A 22,646-nucleotide genomic window follows, 5' to 3' on the forward strand; every position below is an offset into this window, starting at 1 on the left:
AGCACCAAAGTGCGTGGACACACACCCAGTAGAGTCGCTATATGCTAAGCTCACCCTGAGAACATAACAAGCAGGGAAGGTCACGGACCACAGTTCCGCAAGGGGACGCCAGCTAAAGTTCCACAAAGGAACCCTATTAGACTTAAGGGTCGCCCACCATAAAGGACATAGCCCCCTATAAAGGGGAAGAGGGGGCCCGCCATGACGCAGATGCGCAGGCAGAGTTCCCCACTCTGCGGATGCCCATCCGCTGCTCTATCACCCCAGTCAGCAGCTCAAACAGCCTGTTCAGAAGCTCAGTCAGCAGCTCGGACAGCCAGCCGCGAGTAGGCCGCAAAGCCACGGCCTAAATTTGGGGCCCGATACGGTCACAAGTCCGCTGTCAGCGTGATCAGCAGCTCAGACAGCCTGGTCAGTCACCCGGGTAGCTTGGTCAGTCACTCAGACAGACAGCTCCATCAGCCGCGAGTAGGCCACAAGCCGCGACCTACATTTTTTGACCAATCCGGGCGCGTGAGGCAATCCGTCGGCATCCACCGGACAGCTTGGCCAGGCCCCCCAGACAGCTTGGCCAGGCCCCCCAGACAGCTTGGCAAGGCCCCCCAGACAGCTTGGCCAGGCCCCCCAGACAGCTTGGCCAGGCCCCCCAGACAGCTTGGCCAGGCCCCCCAGACAGCTTGGCCAGGCCCCCCAGACAGCTTGGCCAGGCCCCCCAGACAGCTTGGCCAGGCCCCCCAGACAGCTTGGCCAGGCCCCCCAGACAGCTTGGCCAGGCACCCCGACAGCCGCGGGTAGGCACCCCGACAGCCACGGGTAGGCCCCCCGACAGCCGCGGGTAGGCCCCCCGACAGCCGCGGGTAGGCCCCCCGACAGCCGCGGGTAGGCCCCCCGACAGCCGCGGGTAGGCACCCCGACAGCCGCGGGTAGGCACCCCGACAGCCGCGGGTAGGCACCCCGACAGCCGCGGGTAGGCACCCCGACAGCCGCGGGTAGGCACCCCGACAGCCGCGGGTAGGCACCCCGACAGCCGCGGGTAGGCACCCCGACAGCCGCGGGTAGGCCACAAAGCCGCCGACTAGATTTTCGGCCAGATCAAGCCACATGAGGCGTAGAACCGCGGATGAAGAAACATCCGCTCCCCCCAAACCTATAACCACCGCAGGGAGTCCAAAGGACATCCCTGCCCCCAGTCACTAACCGCCAGGGGGCCGGGAACTTGCTCAAAGACCCCCGTGTGCGATCCGGATAGCAACAACCGCATCCATCCTCCCTTTACTAGAGCAAGTGGTAAATGTGGGGGTAGGTTGGGGCCAAAAGACCACCATGACTCTTAGAGGGGCTGTGGGAAATGGAAGGGAACCCGGGGAGCACTACTCACCATACCGACAATCGGGTGGGCACCACTCTGGACAGACTACCTCTCCAATCAGGGTGGGGGTGCTGATGGCCAAGGGCTGCAACTCCGGCCGAACCAGGTCGTGTGCATCCCGGCGAAGTTTCACTCGCGGGACAGCCCCCGTCCAATGGGGCTCTGTTGCGGTGAGGCCTTGTGCAGGGCAGTAACCTGCACATGCTCGCTGGCCAGACTGAGAGACCTTAAGGATCTAGGATATCCAGTCCGAAACCCAGTCCGGCTGTTGATTGCGGTTCTCTCAGGAACAGAACTCGCTAAAATTTTTTAACAAAGGTTCCCTTTAAAATAAAAAAAAAACAAGCTAAGACTATAGTCCCAGTTGGGAACTAGGTTCTACTCCTAAAATAGGCAGAAAAACTGAATCCTATAGCAGAGTGAGTGGGTGTATGCCTTCAGGAACTGACCCACAGGCGTGGCAAAGTTTATTTTTTTTTTTGCCTAGTGTCCTACTCCTATAGGGGCAGCATAACCCAATGGTTAAGAAGAATATGGAGCTGCGTCTGTCAATGAATAGAAAAATTGGATTTTTTACTTATTGTAAAATCCATTTCTCTTTCGTTCACCGACAGACGTAGCTGCTGCTTTAAATCATAGACGGATGGGTAATAAGCCCCTACCATTAGGAGTGTCCAGGTAGAGCCAAAGGCTTTGACACGTCCAGGGGGCAGGGTCCCTGGGTTATTACCCCTGGCCTCACTGTTGCATCTTCAGTTTAGTTGCAAGCAGTGAACAATAACCAAAACCCAACTCTTCAAAGAGGGGTGAGAGAAAAGAGGGGTGGGAGCTACGTCCGTCAGTGGACTCAGAGAAATGGATTTTACGTTAAGTAAAAAATCCCATTTTCGCTTTCGTCCACCGACGGATGTAGCTGCTGCTGCTTTAAATCAGACGGATGGGACGTCCAAAAGTAGTAACCACTGAGGGCTGGGGAAAGCACAAACTTAAAAGAATGCAATTCCCACGGCTAACAGCCAACTATATAAAATGGAGCCCAACAAGCAACAACTGGGGCTCAATTGTAACAAAACCATAAAGGAGAAGGAAAAGTAGACAGTTCCTTAAATGGCAGCCTGCAAAACCTTGCGGCCAAAGGACGCATCTGAGGATGCTAACACATCCACTCTGTAAAACTTGGTGAACGTATGTACAGACGACCAAGTGGCCGCCTTGTAAACCTCCATCACTGACGCCTGATGGCGGAAAGCCCAAGAGGCACTCAACGCCCACATAGAGTGAGCCGTGACAGGGAAAAGAGGAACAGAGAGTCAGACTTACGAAAGGACTCAGTAAGTCTCCAGATCCACCCGTATTGCCCGAACCACATCCAAGCAATGCAAGGCAATTTCCTTAGGATGTGAAGGTTTCGGACAGAGTGACGGAAGCACTAGGTCTTTGTTCAGATGGAAGTCCGAAACCACCTTAGGAAGAAACGATGGATTAGGACGCAACACTACCTAGGCTACACTCGGTCTGGCCGGGGGCTGAGATTGAAAGAGCCCGTAGTGTAAGTGCCCCTGGGGTGGCAGCCCAGGGGTGCCTTAATTTCTCACTGGTGAGGGGCAGCTCGCTGTGAGTTTTTTCGGCACCTTGGTCACTGCACTATGCACACCTTTTTCACACCTGCCTCTTGGGACAGGCCTTTTGGCTTGCACCAGAGGAATTTTTTATTCCGGCTGGAAGGCCTGCCTTGGTTCTTCACATGGCACCAAAGCACTTTCCCCACTTCCCCTTCCCCACCTTTTTGTTTGTCCTTTTCTTTGGAGTTTGTCACTGCACTTTCAGCTTTTTTCTTTATTTGCACGACTGGAGTGTGTGGGTCCTCGGGCCCTGCCTTGAGTCTTGGGAGGGGGTGGATATGGCCTTTTGGCTTAGTTCGCCCTCTCTCATGGGGTCTCCCTTCGTGGGAGCTCCACTTAGTACTTGGGGTGGGCTGTTTCGGCAGTCCCCCTGAAGAACGGGGTCAGTTTGGTTTCGGCCGACTCACCACAAGTACCTTAAATCCCTGTCAGGAGTATTGCGCCCCGGGGGATCGAGGTTTCGGGTCCTACCTCTTCGGAGGGAAGACCATACGATTTCGCACACTCTGTGCTTTTTTGTGTTCTCATCTTGTGTGTGTGCACTTTTTTATGCACCGGGTGGAGTCTTTTGAGTGTGTTGCACACACTACGGGCTAAAAAAAAAAAAAAAAAGGTCTTTGTTCAGATGGAAGTCCGAAACCACCTTAGGAAGAAACGATGGATTAGGACGCAACACTACCTTATCCCTGTGTATTACCAGATAAGGAGAGCAGCAAGATAGCGCCGCTAGTTCAGAAACCCTGCGCGCAGAGGTGATAGCCACCAAAAAGGCAACTTTCTGCGACAAGGCGAGCAAGGAAATGTGTCTTATGTTCTCGAAAGGAGATTGAGTAGAACCGATAGAACCAAATTAAAAGGTCCCAAGGAGGTAACGGAGACCTCCTGGAGGGAGCCAATTGGCGAGCCCCCTGAAGAAACGTACGAATCAAAGAGTGCGTAGCCAAAGGGCGTTGGAAGTACATAGCCAAGGCCAAGATCTGACACTTAAAGAGTGCCCAACGCCAAACATTGTTCAACCCCTTTCTGTAGAAAGGTCAGGATACTGCTGATAGAAAAGGATCTAGGATTCTAGCGATTCGCACTAAGAAATGTACGCTTTCCACGTACGATGATAAATCTTCCGAGAAGTGGACTTTCTAGCCTTGAGTAAGGTAGGAATCACAGAATCAGACAGACCCCTGTCCTTTAACACCTTGCTCTCAACAGCCAAGCCGTTAAAGCCAGCGACTGTAAAGCAGGATGGAAGATCGGACCCTGAGATAGAAGATCTTCCCACAGAGGAAGTGTCAATGGACCTGCGACCTTCAGTAGAATCACATCGGCGTACCAGGATCTCCAGGGGGCAATCGGGAGCGAGCAGGCGAGATAAAAGTTTCAGCGGAGGAAACACATGAACTAGCCCGTACTGGCCAGGGAGCCACCAGGGCGTCTACTGCGTTGGCCAGAGGATCTCTGGACCGAGCCACAAACTTTGAAACGTTCCTGTTTTGTCTGGAGATACCAGGTTGCAAGCCAGCAGGGACAGAATCACTTAGGGCCCTTTCACACGGGCGCTCCATATGTCCGCAAATCATCCTATTTTTTTTGCGGATGATTTACGGACATAATGTAAGTCAATGGCATTGCGGATGTCAGCGGAATACCATCTGCTGACATCCGATTTTCTTCCTTTCAGTTCTGTTCCGTTTTTTGGAATGGAAAAGAACCCTATTTTTCCTCCGTTCAAAAATCGGAAAGGAAGGAAAATCGGATGTCAGCGGTGTCATCCGCTGACATCCGCAATGCCCATAGACTTACATTATGTCCGCATATCATCCGCAAACGGATGGGATGATATGCGGACATACGGAGCAGATGACACAAATGGCATCCGCAACGTGAAAAAAAAAAGTCCCGCAGCGGAGCAAAACACCGGAGCGGCCGTGTGAAAGAGGCCTTACATTATCTTCTGTAACTTCACAGGAGGTAGAAATACCTTTGCCGAAGCTGAATCTAGGATAATCCCTAAATACTCCAGTCTGGTTGTTGGAGCCAGGGCGGATTTCTGAAGGTTGGGATTCCAACCGAACTGCTTCAGAGTGAATTGTTACCTCCAAATCCCATTCCAATGTCACAGACGAGTCCGCTCTGAGAAGATGGTCCAGGTACCCCAGAATCGATATTCCGCTCTGTCGTAGCAGAGCCAGGATAGGGGCTAACACCTTGGTGAAGACCCAGGGAGCAGAGACGAGAACAAACGGTAACGCCACAAATTGAAAATGGTCTTTGCCCACTGCGAAGCGGAGAAATCATTGATGACCCTGGCAAATGGGGACATGGAGATAGGTATCCTTGATATCTATCGAGGCCAGCAGGTCCCCCTGATGCAAGACCACCACTGACCGCAGCGACTCCATGCAAAATTTCTGGACGCGCACAAAGCAGTTCCGTTTTGAGGTAAAAGATAGGACGCAATTTCTACCTCCTTCCGTGGAACGGTAAACAGGTTACAATAGAGAGCAATACGTGCCCAATCGCCAAATATTAACGCCCCTGAGGCTGAGGTTACAAAAGGCACCACAGGTCCCAGCAAGGCTGCCGCTACCAGCCTGCACTGCGCCTTTAAAAGGTGATCGCGATGCACGCAGTGCTACTCCGGGGGATAATCCTAAGCCCCTTAATGGCCTGAAACCCCCTGAAGATGAAAAGGTGAAGGCCAGGGTAATTAAACTCCTCTAGAGTTGTTACCACATGGAGAACAAAGCAAGGTCCACCAGCATCATGGCGAAGAGAAGGTAGAAGGAAACGCCCCCGCCCACAAGAGCCAGAAGCTTCTGTGCTGTTTTGTCTCTGACTCCAGCAAAATGGCCACCGGCATTACAGTGATGGGGATACCCAGACACATTGCTGAGGCCTGTTAAAGCTGCATGGCCACGGCAAAATGGCGGCTTCGCGCAGATGAGAACGTGACCTCTGGCTTAGTGAGGCCTACCCTGGTGACAGGCCTGGGGGCCCTGGTGGGGGTCATCCCGGCGGATGAAACTCCCCTCCCCCAAGGTAGCGGTATGAGGCGCAACCATGTACCCCCCTCTGAGGCCTCCCCCCACCGTCCACTACCCGGTATAGCACCTGAAGCGACTTACATAGAGGACCCCCCACTAAAAGTGTCCCGTGGGTCCAGAGCCCAGGGTAGGAAGAGGTCAGGGTAGGAGGGGGGGGGGGGGGGTTCCAGGTGACCCCTTATAGTGGAGGAGGGTGGTAGGAGGTATGGGTACCCGAGGGTCCTAATCACCTATGGGAGAAGCCCACGTCCGCCCCAGGCCCGCTAACCAGACGGGGAGACAGTACTTACCGGACCACGCTGCTGAGGGTGGGCGTCCATCCTGACAGACTGCCTCTGCACCGCAGTGAGGGCGCTGTCGGCCAAGGGGCATGCTGCGACGCTGGCATGCCAGGTGTGTGCGTCCCGGCGGGGTGTTCCACCAGCAGGCCAGTCCCCGTCCGTGGGACTATAGTCGCTATGGAGAACCAGCGCGGAGCTATGGTCTGCTAGCCAGTCCAAAACCCAGCCGGCATTCCACAGGAACTGGAGTCTTAAGCAACGAAATATAAAAAAAAAAAGGTTCCCTTTAAGATGTTTAAAACAGAGCTAGGATAAAAAGGTCCCAGCAGGGAACTATTTTAAGACCAGGCAGCTAAAACTGAACATGCAACAGTGAGGCCAGGGATAATAACCCAGGGACCCCGTCCCCTGGGCGTGACAAAGCCTTTGGCTCTACCTGGTCACTCCTAGTAGGAGGGGCTTATTACCCACCAGTCTATGATTTAAAGCAATAGCTACGGCTGTCGGTGGACGAAAGAGAAGTGGGATTTTTGACTTACCGTATAGTCCATTTCTCTGATGTTCATTGACGGATACAGCTCCTGTCATTCTTGACCATTGGGTTATGCTGCCCCCTACAGGAGAAGGACACTAGGCAGAAAAAAATGGCTACACAAATGGGCAGTCCCAGGGGGTATACTCCCTCTTCCTGCTATAATCACTCAGTTTTGTTACAAGCAGTGTCAGTAGAATTATAACTCCACAGAGGGGTGGGTGCTGTGTCTGTCAATGAACATCAGAGAAATGGATTTTACGCTAAGTCAAAAATACAATTTTCTCATTACGGACGGACACAGCTCCGGTCATTCTTGATCATTGGGATTTCCCAAAGCAGTGTTAAACATGAGGGGTGGGAAACAGCAAAAAATTCCCAAGGCTAAATAGTAGCCAACCAGGTGACAGGGGCCCAACCAAAACAACTGGAGCCCACCTGAAAAAAAACAAAAAAAAAAAAAAAAAAATACACCCTCAAAGAGGATCAGGTCCTCTTACAGCAGCCTGCAAAAACCTTGTGGCCAAAGGAAGCATCCGCAGATGCCAACACATCCACTTTATAAAATTTTGTAAAAGTGTGCACCGATGATCAGGTGGCTGCCTTGCAAACCTGAGTCACTGACGCCTGATGACAGAAATCCCAGGAGGCACTAAGCGCTCTAGTAGAGTGTGCCTTGACAGGAAAAGGAGGAACCTGACCCCTGATGGAATAGGCCTGAACCACCGTCTGTCTGATCCATCTGGAAATGGTTGCAGAGGAAGCGGACAACCCTTTCAGGCCCATCCGTGAGCACAAAGAGAGCCTGACTTCCTGAAAGACTCTGTAGCTGCCAGGTAGACCTTAATAGCCCCAACCACATCCAAGGCATGCAAGGCAATTTGCTTTGGATGTTTAGGCATGGGACAAAGGGAAGACAAAACAATTGTCTTCATTCAAATGAAAGTCAGAGACCACCTTAGAAAGGAATGATGGACAGGGGCGAAGCACCACCTTATTCTTGCGAATCATCAGATAAGGTGAAGGACAAGACGCCGCCAGTTCTGAAACCCTGCACGCAGAGGGGATAGCCACCAAAAGGCCACCTTTTGGGACAGCGTAAGCAGAGGAATCTCCCGAATATATTCAAAGGGAGGTTCATATTCCCATCGCACACCTTCCTGGATATAGGCACATATGTTGTGGGTGCTGAAGTGATAACCAGATGGACACTGGATCTATCACAGGTACATACATATTCACCAACACTGTTTTAGATGTGATCCTCTCAGCAATAAAAATGGTGTGCTGGCAAATATGTATGTACCTATTTTCAAAGGGAGGCTTCTGTAGAGCTGAAAGCACCAATTCACAGGAAAAATCCAGTAGGGAAAAAAAAATACCTAAAAGATTTTGCCAGGACCAAAGATACCAGCAAGGAACTAGGTCCTCACTCCTGACTAGGCAGAAAAAAAAAAAACTGTAGCAGGAAGAGGGAGTTTACCCCCTGGGACTGCCCATGGGTGTAGCCAGAAGTTTTTTCTGCCTAGCGTTCTACTCCTGTAGAAAGCAGCATAACCCAATGGTCAAGAATGACAGGAGCTGTGTCCTTCAATGAACGAAAGAGAAATTATCGCTTTTATACTGTTACTTACCCATTTACTTTATCTGGGTGGCCTATACTTTGAAAATCCCTATGGGGCCCCTATCCTTTCTTTGAGAACTTTAAGCTAATCGTTGCAAGGGCTGATGGTACTTGTAGGCATTCCTTCACAAAACCCTGTAAATGAATGACGAGGCTGTGTGGGTGGAGCCCTTAACAGCCATGCTCCTTTCAAATTGTGACAGCAGGTGCGGGGAGAAAAACCAGCTGCGGGAACATGCTAAATGTTCTACCTTCTAAACGGTTCTCAAAGATGAACTCATCCTTGAACTACTAAGACCGTCCCACTCTCAAATCTCAATAGCAGACGCTAACCATTGTGTATTTCCAAGATAAATAGGAGGTCCAATTACTCTACCGAAGATCAACATAAAAAGTGTTCACAAAATACATGACAGCTCTGAAATTCTGACAAGATGAACAAGTAGGTTTTTTTTGCACTTACCAGACAGATTTAATAAAATTATTGCAGTGGAATATTAAAACAGACCAACAGAAAGCAAATGAAAATAATTCATTGTTAGTGCTTTTTTTTTTTTTTTTTAAACCTACCTAGCTTCTTTGAAATGTAAAATATTTTTCCATCCATTAAAATACATTTCAAGTGCATACAAAATCTGTTATATAATAATGTTGCAAATGTCACTTTTACTTGCCAGGTTGTAATAATATACAGTGTTAACACTATATACTAAAACTCACTTACAATTTACTAACTGCGAAAACAACCGACCACTACTTCATACTCCTATTACTAAACCTCTCTGCAGCCTTTGATTCAATTGACCATCACCCCCCTCAAAAAACTATCCCGGCCTTCAGTACCATCTCTTTGCTGACGACCCACAAATCTCTCTACTCCTCACTTCACTTTTTCAGTCTCCTCTCATATTACTAACTTATTGACTAACATATCAGCATTGGTGTCATACCACTTCCTCAAACTCGGTCTTTCTAAAACTAATAGATTTCTTCCTGCCCATGCCCCCTGACATCAAGATCAATAATACAACCATCAGACCCTTTCCTCATGTCAGGGTGCTAGGTATAATCCTCGACTCCAACCTTTCCTTTCAGCCCCAAATCCAATCGCTATCCAAATCTTGCAGACTTTACCACTCTAACATCTCCAAATTATGCCCCTTTTCAACCACTGAGCAGTTTATTCACTCCCTTGTCATCTCTCACCTTGGTTATTGTAACTCCCTCCTTATTGGCCTACCTCTCCACAGGCTATTCCCTCTTCAGTCTATCATGATTGCTGCTGCCACTCATCCCCCTTAACCAACCATTCAGTGTCTGCCACCCCTCTCTGCCAATCCCTCCAATGGCTTCATATTGCACATTGAATAAAATTCAAAACACTAACATACTAAGCCATTTACAACTCCTCCGTGAGTTACATAACCAATTTTGTCTCCAAATACCACCCAAACCATCATCTCCGCTCCTTCCAAGACCTTCTGCTCTCTAGCTTGGTCTCCTCCTCCCATGCTCGTCTCCAGGACTTCTCCAATCTCTCCCATCCACTGGAACTCACTACCCCAATCTGTCTGGCTTTCTCCTACACTAAAAAGGGAAAAAGTTTGCTTCTCAGGAGAGATGGCTGTTCTCGAAAGATACTAGCAAAAAACTGAGGCACGCTGGGAGTGGGAAGAGAATACTGGGCTGTCCATACAGCTCGTTTGCCAGTGTCCATTTGCCTGAAGAGAGTAGCAAAACTATGTACCGGAAAACTTCTCCTCTGTCTTGTATTGTAGGATTATGTAAAATAAACAGTTATCTGGGCACACAAGCACTTTAAGCTCAATATTTTATTTTCCCATAACAGCAAAATCTGAAATTATGAAATGCAAGATTTTATTTACTACTTTATTTTTCAAAAAGCCCCCAATGCACGTTTTAGCTGCTACAAAATTTACCAGTTTCCTCTCTTTAGGGTTCAGAAGTAAATAACGAGGATCAAACACAATCTTGTGGAGCTCCTTTTCCCAGGTTGAAAACGCTGACACCTTTAAGGAAATAAAGAGGCAATATAGGCAGAAAATTAGTCGTAGTTTGTACAGTAATTGAACACTATACGCCTCGTAGTAAATAGCTTGCGTGACATCTGTACAAAGAAGGACAGAGCAGAAAGCAGTGTTCAGATTTTCATCACTAATGGATGATGACCAGTGGGAGGCTAGAGCGGCAAATTTTCAACACTAATTGACTTTGAACAGGTCTCAATAATTACACAGAGGCAACACACAGCTAATAACTCATTAAAATAGCCACTACTGAGCGACATTTAGAAGGCACTTCAAAAGCAATCCTTGAAGTTGAAATAATATGCCTGGCAAGGGCTGAAAAAACATAACCCTTTCATTACCTAAAAAGCCAACACTGTGAAACTATTCAACCCAGGTCCTGCCCAGCTGGAAGCTAAAAGGTACATTTACACTACAAACACCTGCCAAAACCTGCTTCCAGGACCAAAGCCAATTAATCCCTTTATAGTACTTTGAGGTCTGTGTACAGCCACCATTACCATTTTTAAATATACTATGGATGTCTTAGAGAAAACGCTCAGGCTAGAACAGAAGGTGAACCTCTTGACCCCAACAACTCTTCTGACCTACCAAATACAATGTTTAATGGGAAGAAAATCTCAAATGCTCAAACCTTTTTCTACCAGATCGCTTGCATTTGTGAGGCCCTAGTAGAAAAGCAAGCAGCAAGTCTGAACAATTAAAACTTCTCCATTTGGGTTTTAAGATTTGTCTAAAGCGTAACCACCTCAGCTCCGGAAGATTTACCCCCTTCCTGATCAGGCCATTTTGTGCGATACGGCACTGCGTTACTTTAACTGCCAATTGCCTGGTGGTTAGTTGCTGTACCCAAATAAAATTTAAGTCCATTTTTCCCACAAAGCTTTCTTTTGGTGGTATTTGATCACCTCCGTGGTTTTTATTTTTTGCGCTATAAACAAAAAGAGACTGACAATTAAAAAATATATAAATAAACCCCCACCACAAATATTTTTTTACTTTCTACGCTATAAAAACATCCAATAATAAAAAAAATTTAAAAAATGGATTTTTGACTTACCGTAAAAACCTTTTCTCTGAAGTTCATTGACAGATGCAGCTCCATATTCTTCTTAACCATTGGGTTATGCTGCCCCTATAGGAGTAGGACACTAGGCAGGAAAAAATTTTTACCACGCCTATGGGCCAGTCCCTGGGGGTATACCCCCACTAACTCTGCTATAGGCATTCAGTTTTGTTGCAAGCAGTGTCAGAAGAAAAAAAAAAAAACCCAACCCAACTCATACATAGAGGGGCGGGTGCTGCGTCTGTCAATGAACTTCAGAGAAAAGGATTTTATGGTAAGTCAAAAATCCAGAGTTCTCTATCGTTCATTGACAGATGCAGCTCCATATTCTTAACCATTGGGAGGTCCCAAAGCAATATTAACATGAGGGGTGGGAAAAACGCAGAAAAGAACGGAATTCCCAAAGGCTAAAAACTTAGGCAACCAGATAACATGGAGCTCAACCAGAAATAACTGAAGCTCACCTAGAAACAACATACACCCTCAAAGAGAATACATTTCTCATTCTCAGCAGCCTGCAAACACCTTGCGGCCAAAAGAAGCATCCAAAGGTGCCAACACATCTACCTTGTAGAATTTTGTGAATGTGTGCACAGACAACCAAGTGGTTGCCTTGCAAACTTGTCAAATCACTGACGCCTGATGGCAAAAAGCCAAAGAGGCACTCAGCCCCCAAGTAGAATGTGCCTTTAAAGGAAAAGGTGGAACCTGACCCTTAATTGAATAAGCCCCTACCACCGTCTGCCTGATCCATCTGGATATGGTCGCAGCAGACGCAGCCAATCCTTTCCGAGGTCTGTCCGTGAGGACAAGAGTCTGATTTTCCGAAGGACTCAGTAGCTGCCGGGTAAACCCTGATTATCCTAACCACATCCAAGGAATGCAAGGAAAATTCTTTACGATGCTTGGGCTTAGGACAAAATAAGGGCAGCACAATGTCTTCATTTAAATGGAAATCTGAGACCAGATTAGGAAGAAAACGACTGATTAGGTCGAAGTATCACCTTGTCTCTGTGGACCATCAGATAAGGTGAGCGGCAGGATAGCCCCGCCAATTACAAACACTCTGCGGGCAAAGGTAAAAGACACTAAAAAGGCTACCTTCTGTGACAGCGTAGATAGCAGAATTTCCCTAATGTGTTAAAGGAGGATTCTGAAGAACTGACAGTACCAGGTTAAGATCCCACGGAGGTAATGGGGACCGCATCGGGGGAGCCATGTGGCGAACACCCTAAATAAACGTGTGAATCAATGAATACGCGGCTAAAGGGCGTTGGAAAAAAAAAAAAAAACACTGCTAGAGTCAACACCTGGCCTTTGATAGTACCCAAGGCCAACCCGCTGCTCAACCCCTCTTTGGAGGAAAGTCAATATCCGAGCCACTGAAAATAAATGCGGATGTACCTTAATGGATTCACACCATGCAATGTACAATTTCCATGTACAATGATAAATCTTCTGAGAGGTAGATTTTCTAGCCTTCAAAAGTGTGGGAATCACAGTCAGAAAGACCCGTAGCCTTCAATACCTGGCTTACAACAGGCACGCCAAAAAGGCCAGCGACTAAAGCAGGATGGAAGAATTACTGGAGTCCCTTCCACCTCTATGCTGCGCAGAAGCCTCAGCAGCAGTTTTAGTGGTGGAAACGCATAGATAAGCTAATACTGTCCCCAAGGAGCCACTAGTAAGTCTGTTGCGTCTGCCAGAGGATCCCGAGAATGGGCTACAAACCTCTGTACCTTCCTGTTGAGCCGAGAGGCCAACAGATCCACATCAGGAGTCCCCCATTGGACACACAGCAGGTGAAACACCTCCGGGTCAAAGGACCATTCTCCCCGATCCGACACCTGACGACTCAGGTAATCTGCCAGCAAATTCTCCACTCCGGGGATATGCACTGCAGATATGGGCAGAAAACTTTGTTCCAGACCTATTAGGATCTCGGCCACCTCTTGAGCCGCCAGGACACTCTTGGTGCCCCCTTGATGATTGACGCAAGGGAGCGGAGCCACCACAGCAGAACACTTCTCGTGATTTTGGCTCTGCAGGATCAGATAGTCCAAAGATTTTGAAACCTAGTTCCACTTGACAAGAAATTCTCTTTGCAGAGGTCTCGTGTGGATCTGTGCGAACGGAACCGCCTCGAAGGTAGACACCATCAGGCCCAGCCCTCGCATGCCATGCAAGACCAAAGAAAGGATTTTGCTAGATAACAGCAGGCGAATCGCCCTCTGCAATTTTTGCAGTTTGTCAAGAGGAAGAAACACCCTCGCTGAAGCGGAGTTCAGAGTCAGTCCCAGATAATCCAGTTTGGAGGATGGAACTAGAGCAGATTTCTAGAAATTGATGTTCCGACTGAACTCTTGCAGAGTCCGTACAGTAATGGTTAAGTCGGCCAGCAGGGCTGAATGGGAGTCTGCTTCTAAGAGGAGATCGTCCAGGTACTCCAGTACCGCAATACCCTGCTGTCGCAGTAATGTCAATATCAGAACCGACACTTTGGTGAAGACGCTGGGAGTGGAGGTGAGACCAAAGGGTAACGCCACAAATTGATCATGCTTCTTGCCCACAGCAAAGAGAAGGAAACACTGGTGTCCAGCGTAAATAGGGATGTGAAGGTAGGCATCCTTGATATCGATAAGAGGCCAAAAGGTTTCCTTGGTGTAAGGATGTCACTAACGTGCGAATGGACTCCATTCCAAACTACCCGCGCAAAGCAGTTCAGAGCCTTGAAGTTCAAGATAGGATGCACTTGCCTTCTTTCCTGGGCACAGTGAACAGGTTTAAGTTAAACCCTTGAAAACGCTCCCGAAAGGGAACTGGCCCAATCACCCCTGCAACAGAAAATCTTGTACCGCTTCTCGTAGATCCCTTAACTGGTCTGGAGATGGACGTAGATTGGGTGTGAAGACTCTGTCCGACGGTTGAGACCTGAATCAGTTTGTGGATCCATTTGTCTTGAATCAAGAAAGTCCATGGTTCCAGAACGAAACGAAGATGTCCCCCCATCCCAATTACGGGTGAGGGCGCCCCTTCATGCAGAAGAGTGCTTAACTGCAGAAGTGGAGGGGACTGCTCTGGGCTTACTCGACCACGTCTTCAAGAAACCCCCAGATGATCTAAAAGTCTTCGATCCTTCTCCTGTGTGCCGGAGGCACGAAAGGGCCAGCTTGTATGCTGAAAAAGAGGGACCCCGTTGTAATGAAGTGCCTTGCCCTGAGCAGATTGATGAACCACCAGTAGGACCCTTGATAAGGTCATCCAAAGAAGAACCATGTAAGCAATCCTCTGTAAAGGGCAGGTCTGGCAGAGCCTTTTTGTAAGCCTGGTTCGCAGACCAGCTTTTTAGCCACACCATGCGTCTCATGGTTACCCCTACTGCAGATACTCTAGCCGCAACAGGGGCCCCAACTAAAGACACACCATATATAAATTTTATACCTTGGACCATTTTGTCCACCAGTTCAGCAAAGTCAGGGGGAAGTGGTCTCACTTTCAAATCACTCTTCAAGAGCTTTGCTCCTGGGACTCCATGTTAGCCCGGTGACAGCGCAGTGTCACTTTAAAGTGGAGTTCCACCCATTTTTGGAACTTTAGATCTTTGTAATCCCCTTTAAAATGGCTTTTACCAATGGAAACTTTTTTTTTTTTTTTTTGCTAGTAAATACCTTAATTTCGGATTTATTCCTCCTCTCCTCACTTCCTGGTCCGATCGGCGATGACGTCATTCGGCGATCCGCAGTGTCTGCTGGGATGTATTCTATTCCAGAAATCTCAGTAGCTGTATCTGTACTGAGCCGTGCCTGCCCCGCCTCCTCTCAATGAATTGCATTGTATGAATGTATTAAGGCTGTTCTCTGCCCAGCCTCCGCCCCGCCTCCTCTCAATACAACTCAATGAGAGGAGGCGGGGTGGAGGCGGGGCAGAGAACGGCCTTAATACATTCATACAATGCAACTGAATGAGAGGAGGCGGGGCGGAGGCGGGGCAGGCACGGCTCAGTACAGATACAGCTACTGAGATTTCTGGAATAGAATACATCCCAGCAGACACTGCGGATTGCCGAATGACGTCATCGCCGATCGGACCAGGAAGTGAGGAGAGGAGGAATAAAGCCGAAATTAAGGTATTTACTAGCAAAAAAAAAAAAAGTTTCCATTGGTAAAAGCCATTTTAAAGGGGATTACAAAGATCTATGTATTCCAACCTATTAAAAATGGGTGGAACTCCGCTTTAAGAATACTGCAAGAAACGGCCCCACACCGCTGCACCAGTGGTACTACAAGTCCCAGCACACTAAGCTTCAATATAACAGAGTGAGGGAACGACCTACAAGGACCCCAATAGACTCACCACCGCCTGATATTAGGGAGAGCAGAGCCAGATTGAAGTGTACAGAAAACTGTCCTCACAGGAAGAGAAAGTACCTGGGTCAGCACCAGAGGTAAAGCCTTGTCACTCACTGCTGTACAGCATTTTCGCACTCCGAGAAAATGACCGCCCAATGCATTTCAATCGGGAGGCCACAACAAAATGGCTGCCCAATGCATTTCAATGGCAAACTACAAAAAATGGCTGCCAAGTCTAATACAGCTGATCTACAAGAAAATGGTGGCGTCCACAGGCACGCCATGCGGTCTACAGGATCCCCTGAGGGGTCCAGCAGGCAATCAGGCATAGGGAGGGCCCTGGCAGGGACCCCCACAAGGATTACCCCCCCCCCCAGCGGATCATGCAAAGGGGGGGCCCTGGCAGGGACCCCCACAAGAATTAACTTCCCCAGCGGATCACGCAATCAGCGGCATCGGCGCCCCACCCTCCAAGGGCCCCCCATCGCCTGCTACAGCCCCTGCCCATACCCAACTAAAGAAAGGACCCCCTATGAAATAGTGGGGAGGATGGCCTGCGGGGGGAGCCTTGGATGGTCGATGGGGGATGGTCCCTAGGGACCCCATATACAAGGGGGGACATGGGGGATGGGGTGTAACCTGAGGGTCCAATTGTTCCAGGGAGGGGCCCATTTCCACCCCAATGCGCAAGAGATATGGGGGGACACTACTCACCATACCAACAATATTCGGGTTGGCGTCGCTCTGGACAGAACACCTCTCCACCCGGGGTGGGGTTGCTGATGGCCAAGGGATACGCTGCGACTCAAGCCAAACCAGGTCGTGTGCATCCCGGTGAGGTGTTTCACTCGCGGGCCAGGGCCAGCCCACGTCCAATGGGGCTATGTCATGGCGAGGCCTAGCGCGGAGCTGCGACCTGCACATGCTCACTGGCCAGACTGGGAGAGCGTAAGGATCTAGAATATCCAGTCCGACACCCAGTCCGGCTGTTGATTGTAGTTCTCACAGGGACATAACTCGCTACAAAAATAAAATTTAGACAAAAGGTTCCCTTTTTACATAAAAACATGCTAGGACCAAAATCCCAGCAGGGAATTAGGTCCTTACCTGACTAGGCAGGAAAAAAAAAAAGAGGGTAATGGGGAGGGGGAAGAGAAGAGAGGAATGGGGGGGGGGGGAAGAGAAGAGAGGAATGGGGGGGGGGGGAAGAGAAGAGAGGAATGGGGGGGGGGGGGGGAGAGAGAGGAATGGGGGGGGAAGAGAGAGGAATGGGGGGGGAGAGGAATGGGGGGGGGAAGAGAGAGGAATGGGGGGGGGGAAGAGAGAGGAATGGGGGGGGGGGGGGAAGAGAGAGGAATGGGGGGGGGGGAAGAGAGAGGAATGGGGGGGGAGAGAGAGAGGAATGGGGGGGGGGAAGAGAGAAGAATGGGGGGGGGAGAGAGAGGAATGGGGGGGAAGAGAGAGGAATGGGGGGGGGGAGAGAGAGGAATGGGGGGGGGGAGAGAGAGGAATGGGGGGGGGAGAGAGAGGAATGGGGGGGGGAAGAGAGAGGAATGGGGGGGGGGGGGAAGAGAGAGGAATGGGGGGGGGGAAGAGAGAGGAATGGGGGGGGGGGGAAGAGAGAGGAATGGGGGGGGGGGGAAGAGAGAGGAATGGGGGGGGGGGGAAGAGAGAGGAATGGGGGGGGGGAAGAGAGAGGAATGGGGGGGGGGGAAGAGAGAGGAATGGGGGGGAAGAGAGAGGAATGGGGGGGAAGAGAGAGGAATGGGGGGGAAGAGAGAGGAATGGGGGGGAGAGAGAGGAATGGGGGGGAGAGAGAAAGGAATGGGGGGGAGAGAAAGGAATGGGGGGGGAGAAAGGAATGGGGGGGGAGAAAGGAATGGGGGGGGGAGAAAGGAATGGGGGGGGGAGAAAGGAATGGGGGGGGAGAGTAAGGAATGGGGGGGAGAGTAAGGAATGGGGGGGAGAGGAAGGAATGGGGGGGAGAGAAAGGAATGGGGGGGAGAGAAAGGAATGGGGGGGGGGAGAGAAAGGAATGGGGGGGAGAGAAAGGAATGGGGGGGGGGAGAGAAAGGAATGGGGGGGGGGAGAGAAAGGAATGGGGGGGGGGAGAGAAAGGAATGGGGGGGAGAGAAAGGAATGGGGGGGGGAGAGAAAGGAATGGGGGGGAGAGGAAGGAATGGGGGGGAGAGGAAGGAATGGGGGGGAGAGGAAGGAATGGGGGGGAGAGGAAGAAATGGGGGGGAGAGGAAGGAATGGGGGGGAGAGGAAGGAATGGGGGGGAGAGGAAGGAATGGGGGGGAGAGGAGAGGAATGGGGGGGAGAGGAGAGGAATGGGGGGGGAGGAGAGGAATGGGGGGGGGGGGGAGAAGAGGGGAGTCTCTTGGACAAAAGCATTGGAAAGGGTTTTCCATCCCCACCTACAGCCCTATATGTCCAATAAAATATATTTGTGATACCGGTAGCCCTTGTAGGTGCCTTTTTCCTTTGGTGGTTTGTTTTGCATATGTGTATTTTGGAAGCGCCTCCCCTAACAGATAGGGTACAGGCGCTGCTTCACCACACCAGGATATTAAATTTGGGGTTTTCCAGAAACTACTTAACCCCTCCACCTCTAGTCATCTCCTTAACTTGTGGTGAAGTAGTCTTGTAGTACACAAAAAAGCTAGGGAAGTTGAGAACTTTGAGATATCAGTTCAGTGCACAGAAACTAGAATTCAAACAAGATGAACAACAGGATTTTTTTTTTTTTTTGTACTTGCAGAAAATGAAAAATGCAACCACAACATCAAAGGACTGATATGCTGCCATACATAGCAATTTAGTATATAGATTAAGACATCCTTTCAAGTAGACCCACTCAAACCTCTCATGGTACTTTTCCTAACAATGACTTCATTTTCATTCCTCAGAAAGGCCATCACAATCTTTGTTACAGATTACTTCCAGGTATGAATAGTTTTTACACAGTTACATTAGTCCAATTTGGACCAATGTAATTATGCACATACCATACCTGGCTGATCCCCCTGGAAACTGGAAACCACTGTAGTAGGCACCGCTACTACAGTGATCTCCACTAGTACGCATGTCCTGTGTTCTGCTGCATTCTGAACATAGTAGGTTGCTCAATCATCATTGCCACCATTCAGATGGACCAATACCTGTTTTTTTTACAGGCGAGTATCATACAAACTGATCTACAGTGGCTTGCAAATGTATTCATCCCCCTTGGCATTTTTCGTGTTTTGTTGCCTCACAACCTGGAACATGGATTGTTTGAGGATTTGCATCATTTAATTTACAGAACATGCCCACAACTTTGAAGATGCTGTGATGGTGTTCACCATCACTGGAATTTAAGGACAGATGGGTGAGGGGTTGAATTGCGTCATTTTTGTCAGCAAGGTCAATTGTTCCCTTTGCCATGAGGTTTCTGAGCAGGAAGCCCTCTCCCAATATGGTCATCCCAGGAAGTTCTGAGGAGCCAGAATGTCTGGGGTGGCTCCCCATTCAACTATATGACCGCACCTGTTGTCTGCTAAGGGAGGTATGACACAGAGTAATGTGTATTCAGGGCTCGTTAGACAACCATTGTTCTGTGTCTGACTATTGTGTACATTGATTGCCCCCTGGGGCTTCTGTCTCCTTGCATTGGTCAAAGTTATCTGACCAATCACTACTGACTCATTTTCAAGCCCTCATTTGCATTGGTCAAAGCTATCTGACCAATCCCTGTTGACTCATTTCAAGCCCTCATTTGCATGGATATTCCACTTTCTGTATAAAGTGTGCTGTGTTCTTCCAATAAATTGTCTTCCTGTTTGAACTTGCATACAGCCTGCTTGGTGTTTGTTCTAATGGATTCCGAACGGCACATAGCTGTAGTTCGGATCCCGGATCCTTGGTTGACCGAACCATCAGACGATGCTGACTGACTAGAAACAGAGGAGTGTCGGGAGAGCGGACAGGGCGAGCAAGGGTCTCGTCACAGATGCTTTTTTTTTTTTTTTTTTTCTTTTTTATTGTGAAGCAAACAACAAATAGGACAAAATAACAGAAAAAGTCAATGTGCATAACTGTTCGCCCCCCTAAAGTCAATACTGAGTAGAGCCACCTTTTGCAGTAATCACAGCTCCAAGTTGCTTTGGATAAGTCTGTATGAGCTTGCCACATCTTACCACTGGGATTTTTGCCCATTCCTTCTTGCAAAACTGCGCCAGCTCCTTCAAGTTGGTTGGTTTACGCTTGTGGACAGCAATCTTTAAGTCTGACCACAGATTTTCTATTGGATCGAGGGCTGAGCTTTGACTAGGCTATTCCAACACATTTACATGTTTCCCCTTAAACCACTCAAGTGTTTTAGCAGTGTGTTTTGGGTCATTGTCCTGCCGGAAGGCGAACCTCCATCCTAGCATCAAATGACGCACAGAGCGGTACAGGTTTTGTTCAAGAATATCCCTGTGTTTAGCACCATCCATCTTTCCCTCAACTCTGACCAGTTTCCCAGTCCCGGCGGCTGAAAAACATCTCCACAGCATGATGCTGCCACCACCATGTTTCACTGTGGGCATGGTGTTCTTTGGGGGATGCGATGAGTTGGGTTTGCGCTAGACATAGCGTTTTCTTTGATGGGCGAAAAGTTAAATTTTAGTCTCATCAGACCAGGGCACCTTCCTCCATACATTTTGGGAGTCTCCCACATTCTTCTCGCAAACTCAAAACCATTTGTGTTTTTTGCTGAAAGTAATGGCTTTCGTCTGGCCATAAAGCCCAACTCTATGGAGCGTACGGCTTATTGTCCTCCTATGTACAGATACTCCAGTCTCTGCTGTGGAACTCTGTAGCTCCTCCAGGGTTACCTTAGGTCTCTGTGCTGCCTCATTAATGCCCTCCTTGCCCGGTCCGTGAGTTTTTGTGGGCGGCCGTCTCTTGGCAGGTTTGCTGTTGTGCCATGTTCTATTTGGTTAAGATAGATTTGATGGTGCTCCTGGGGAGCATCAAAGATTTGGATATTTTTTTATAACCTAACCCTGACTGGTACTTCTCAACAACATTGTCCCTTACTTGTTTGGAGAGTTCCTTGGTCTTCATGGCAGGGTTTGGTTAGTGGTGCCTCTTGCTTAGGTGTTGCAGCCTTTGGGGCCTTTCAAAAAAGGTGTGTATATGTAATAACAGATCATGTGACACTTAGATTGCACACAGGTGGACATCATTGCACTAATTATGTGACTTCTGAAGGTAGTTGGTTACACCAGAGCTTTTTATGAGCTTCATAACAAATGGGGTGAATACATACGCACATGCCAATTTTCTGTTTTCTATTTTTTAAAAAACTGGATTTTTGACTTCCCGTAAAATCCTTTTCTCTTAAGTTCATTGACGTACGCAGTTCTCCCTGATTAATATCAGTAGGGTTATACTGCCCCCTACAGGAGTAGGACACTAGGCAGGAAAAAGTTCTGGCTATGCCTATGGGCAGTCCCGGAGGGTACACCCTCTCTCTTTCTGCATAGGATGTCAGTTTTGTATCAAAGCAGTGTCAGAAAGTAAAACAAACCCAACTCAAAATAGAGGGGCGGGTACTGCGTCCATCAATTAACTTAAGAGAAAAGGATTTTACGGTAAGTCAAAAATCCAGTTTTCTCTATTGTTCATTGACGGACGCAGTTCTCTCCGATTCATATCAGTAGGGACGTCCCAAAGCAGTGCCATAAAAAGAGGGGTGGGAACAGCAGAAAAGAACAAGTCCCCAAGGCCAAAAACAGCCAACCAGGCAACATAGGACTCATCAGAACAAAAGATGAGGCCCACCTGAAAACAAACAGTAAACACCCTCAAGGAAGGCCAAAAGCCCTCCAAAACAGCAGCCAGCAAAAAACCTTGCGGCCAAAAAGAGGCATCTGCAGATGCCAGCACATCCACCTCATAAAACGTAGCAAAGGTGTGAACAAACGACCAGGTAGTCGTCTTACAACCTGAAGCACAGATGCCTGTATGGCAAAAAGCCCAGGAAGCACTAGGCGCCCAAGTAGAAGGCGGCGAAACAGGGAAAGGTAGGACCTGACCCATAAATAAAGAAGCCTGCACCACGACTGTCCGATTCACCTGAAAATAGTTGCAGCAGACACAAGCAGCCCTGTCCTTGAGCCATCCGTGAGCACAGAGAGCGAACCTGACTACGGGAAGACTCAATAGTCGCCAAGTACCCCTCGAGTGCCGAACTCCATCCAGAGTATGCAGCGCACATTCTGTAGGATGAGGGGGCTCAGGACACAAGATGGCAACACAATGGCCCTGTGCAAGTGAACACTAGAAACCTTCGGAGGGAAGGACGGATCCAGAGGAAGTACCCATGGCCCCATGAACCAACAGATAGGGAGAATGACAGGACAATGTCGCCAGTGCTGACACCCCGTGTACAGAGTGACAGCAACCAAGGCCACCTTCTACAATAAGTTAAGCAGGGGATACCCACGATAAATCGCAAAGGAGGGTCTGGAAGAACCGCCTAGACCAAGGTCCCCAGTTGGCGACGGAGGTCGCACCGGAAGAACCAAGTGCCGCACCCCCTGGAAAAAGTTACGCACCAGGGAACGGGCGGCCAACGGCCTGTGGAATAAAAATGATCAAAGCCGAAACCTGACCCTTGACAGTACTCAAGGCCAACTTTTGATCAATTCCCCCCCCCCATTGAAGGAAGCCAAGATCCGG

At 49.1% G+C, this 22,646-nt stretch overlaps 1 protein-coding gene across 7 annotated transcripts in view; it reads right to left on the bottom strand.

The window, feature by feature from the left end:
• Positions 1 to 22,646, bottom strand: part of TCERG1 (transcription elongation regulator 1) — a 192,132-nt gene that overhangs the window by 73,144 nt on the left and 96,342 nt on the right. For all 7 annotated transcript variants that reach the window (XM_082253129.1, XM_082253128.1, XM_082253125.1 and 4 more), the window contains one exon: positions 10,410 to 10,499. In XM_082253129.1, coding sequence (XP_082109255.1) covers positions 10,410 to 10,499 — 90 coding nt within the window. The remainder of the gene's footprint in view (positions 1 to 10,409; positions 10,500 to 22,646) is intronic.

This window comes from Pelophylax lessonae, assembly GCF_965119305.1.
Source record: "Pelophylax lessonae genome assembly, chromosome: 4".
Lineage (NCBI taxonomy): Eukaryota > Metazoa > Chordata > Amphibia > Anura > Ranidae > Pelophylax > Pelophylax lessonae.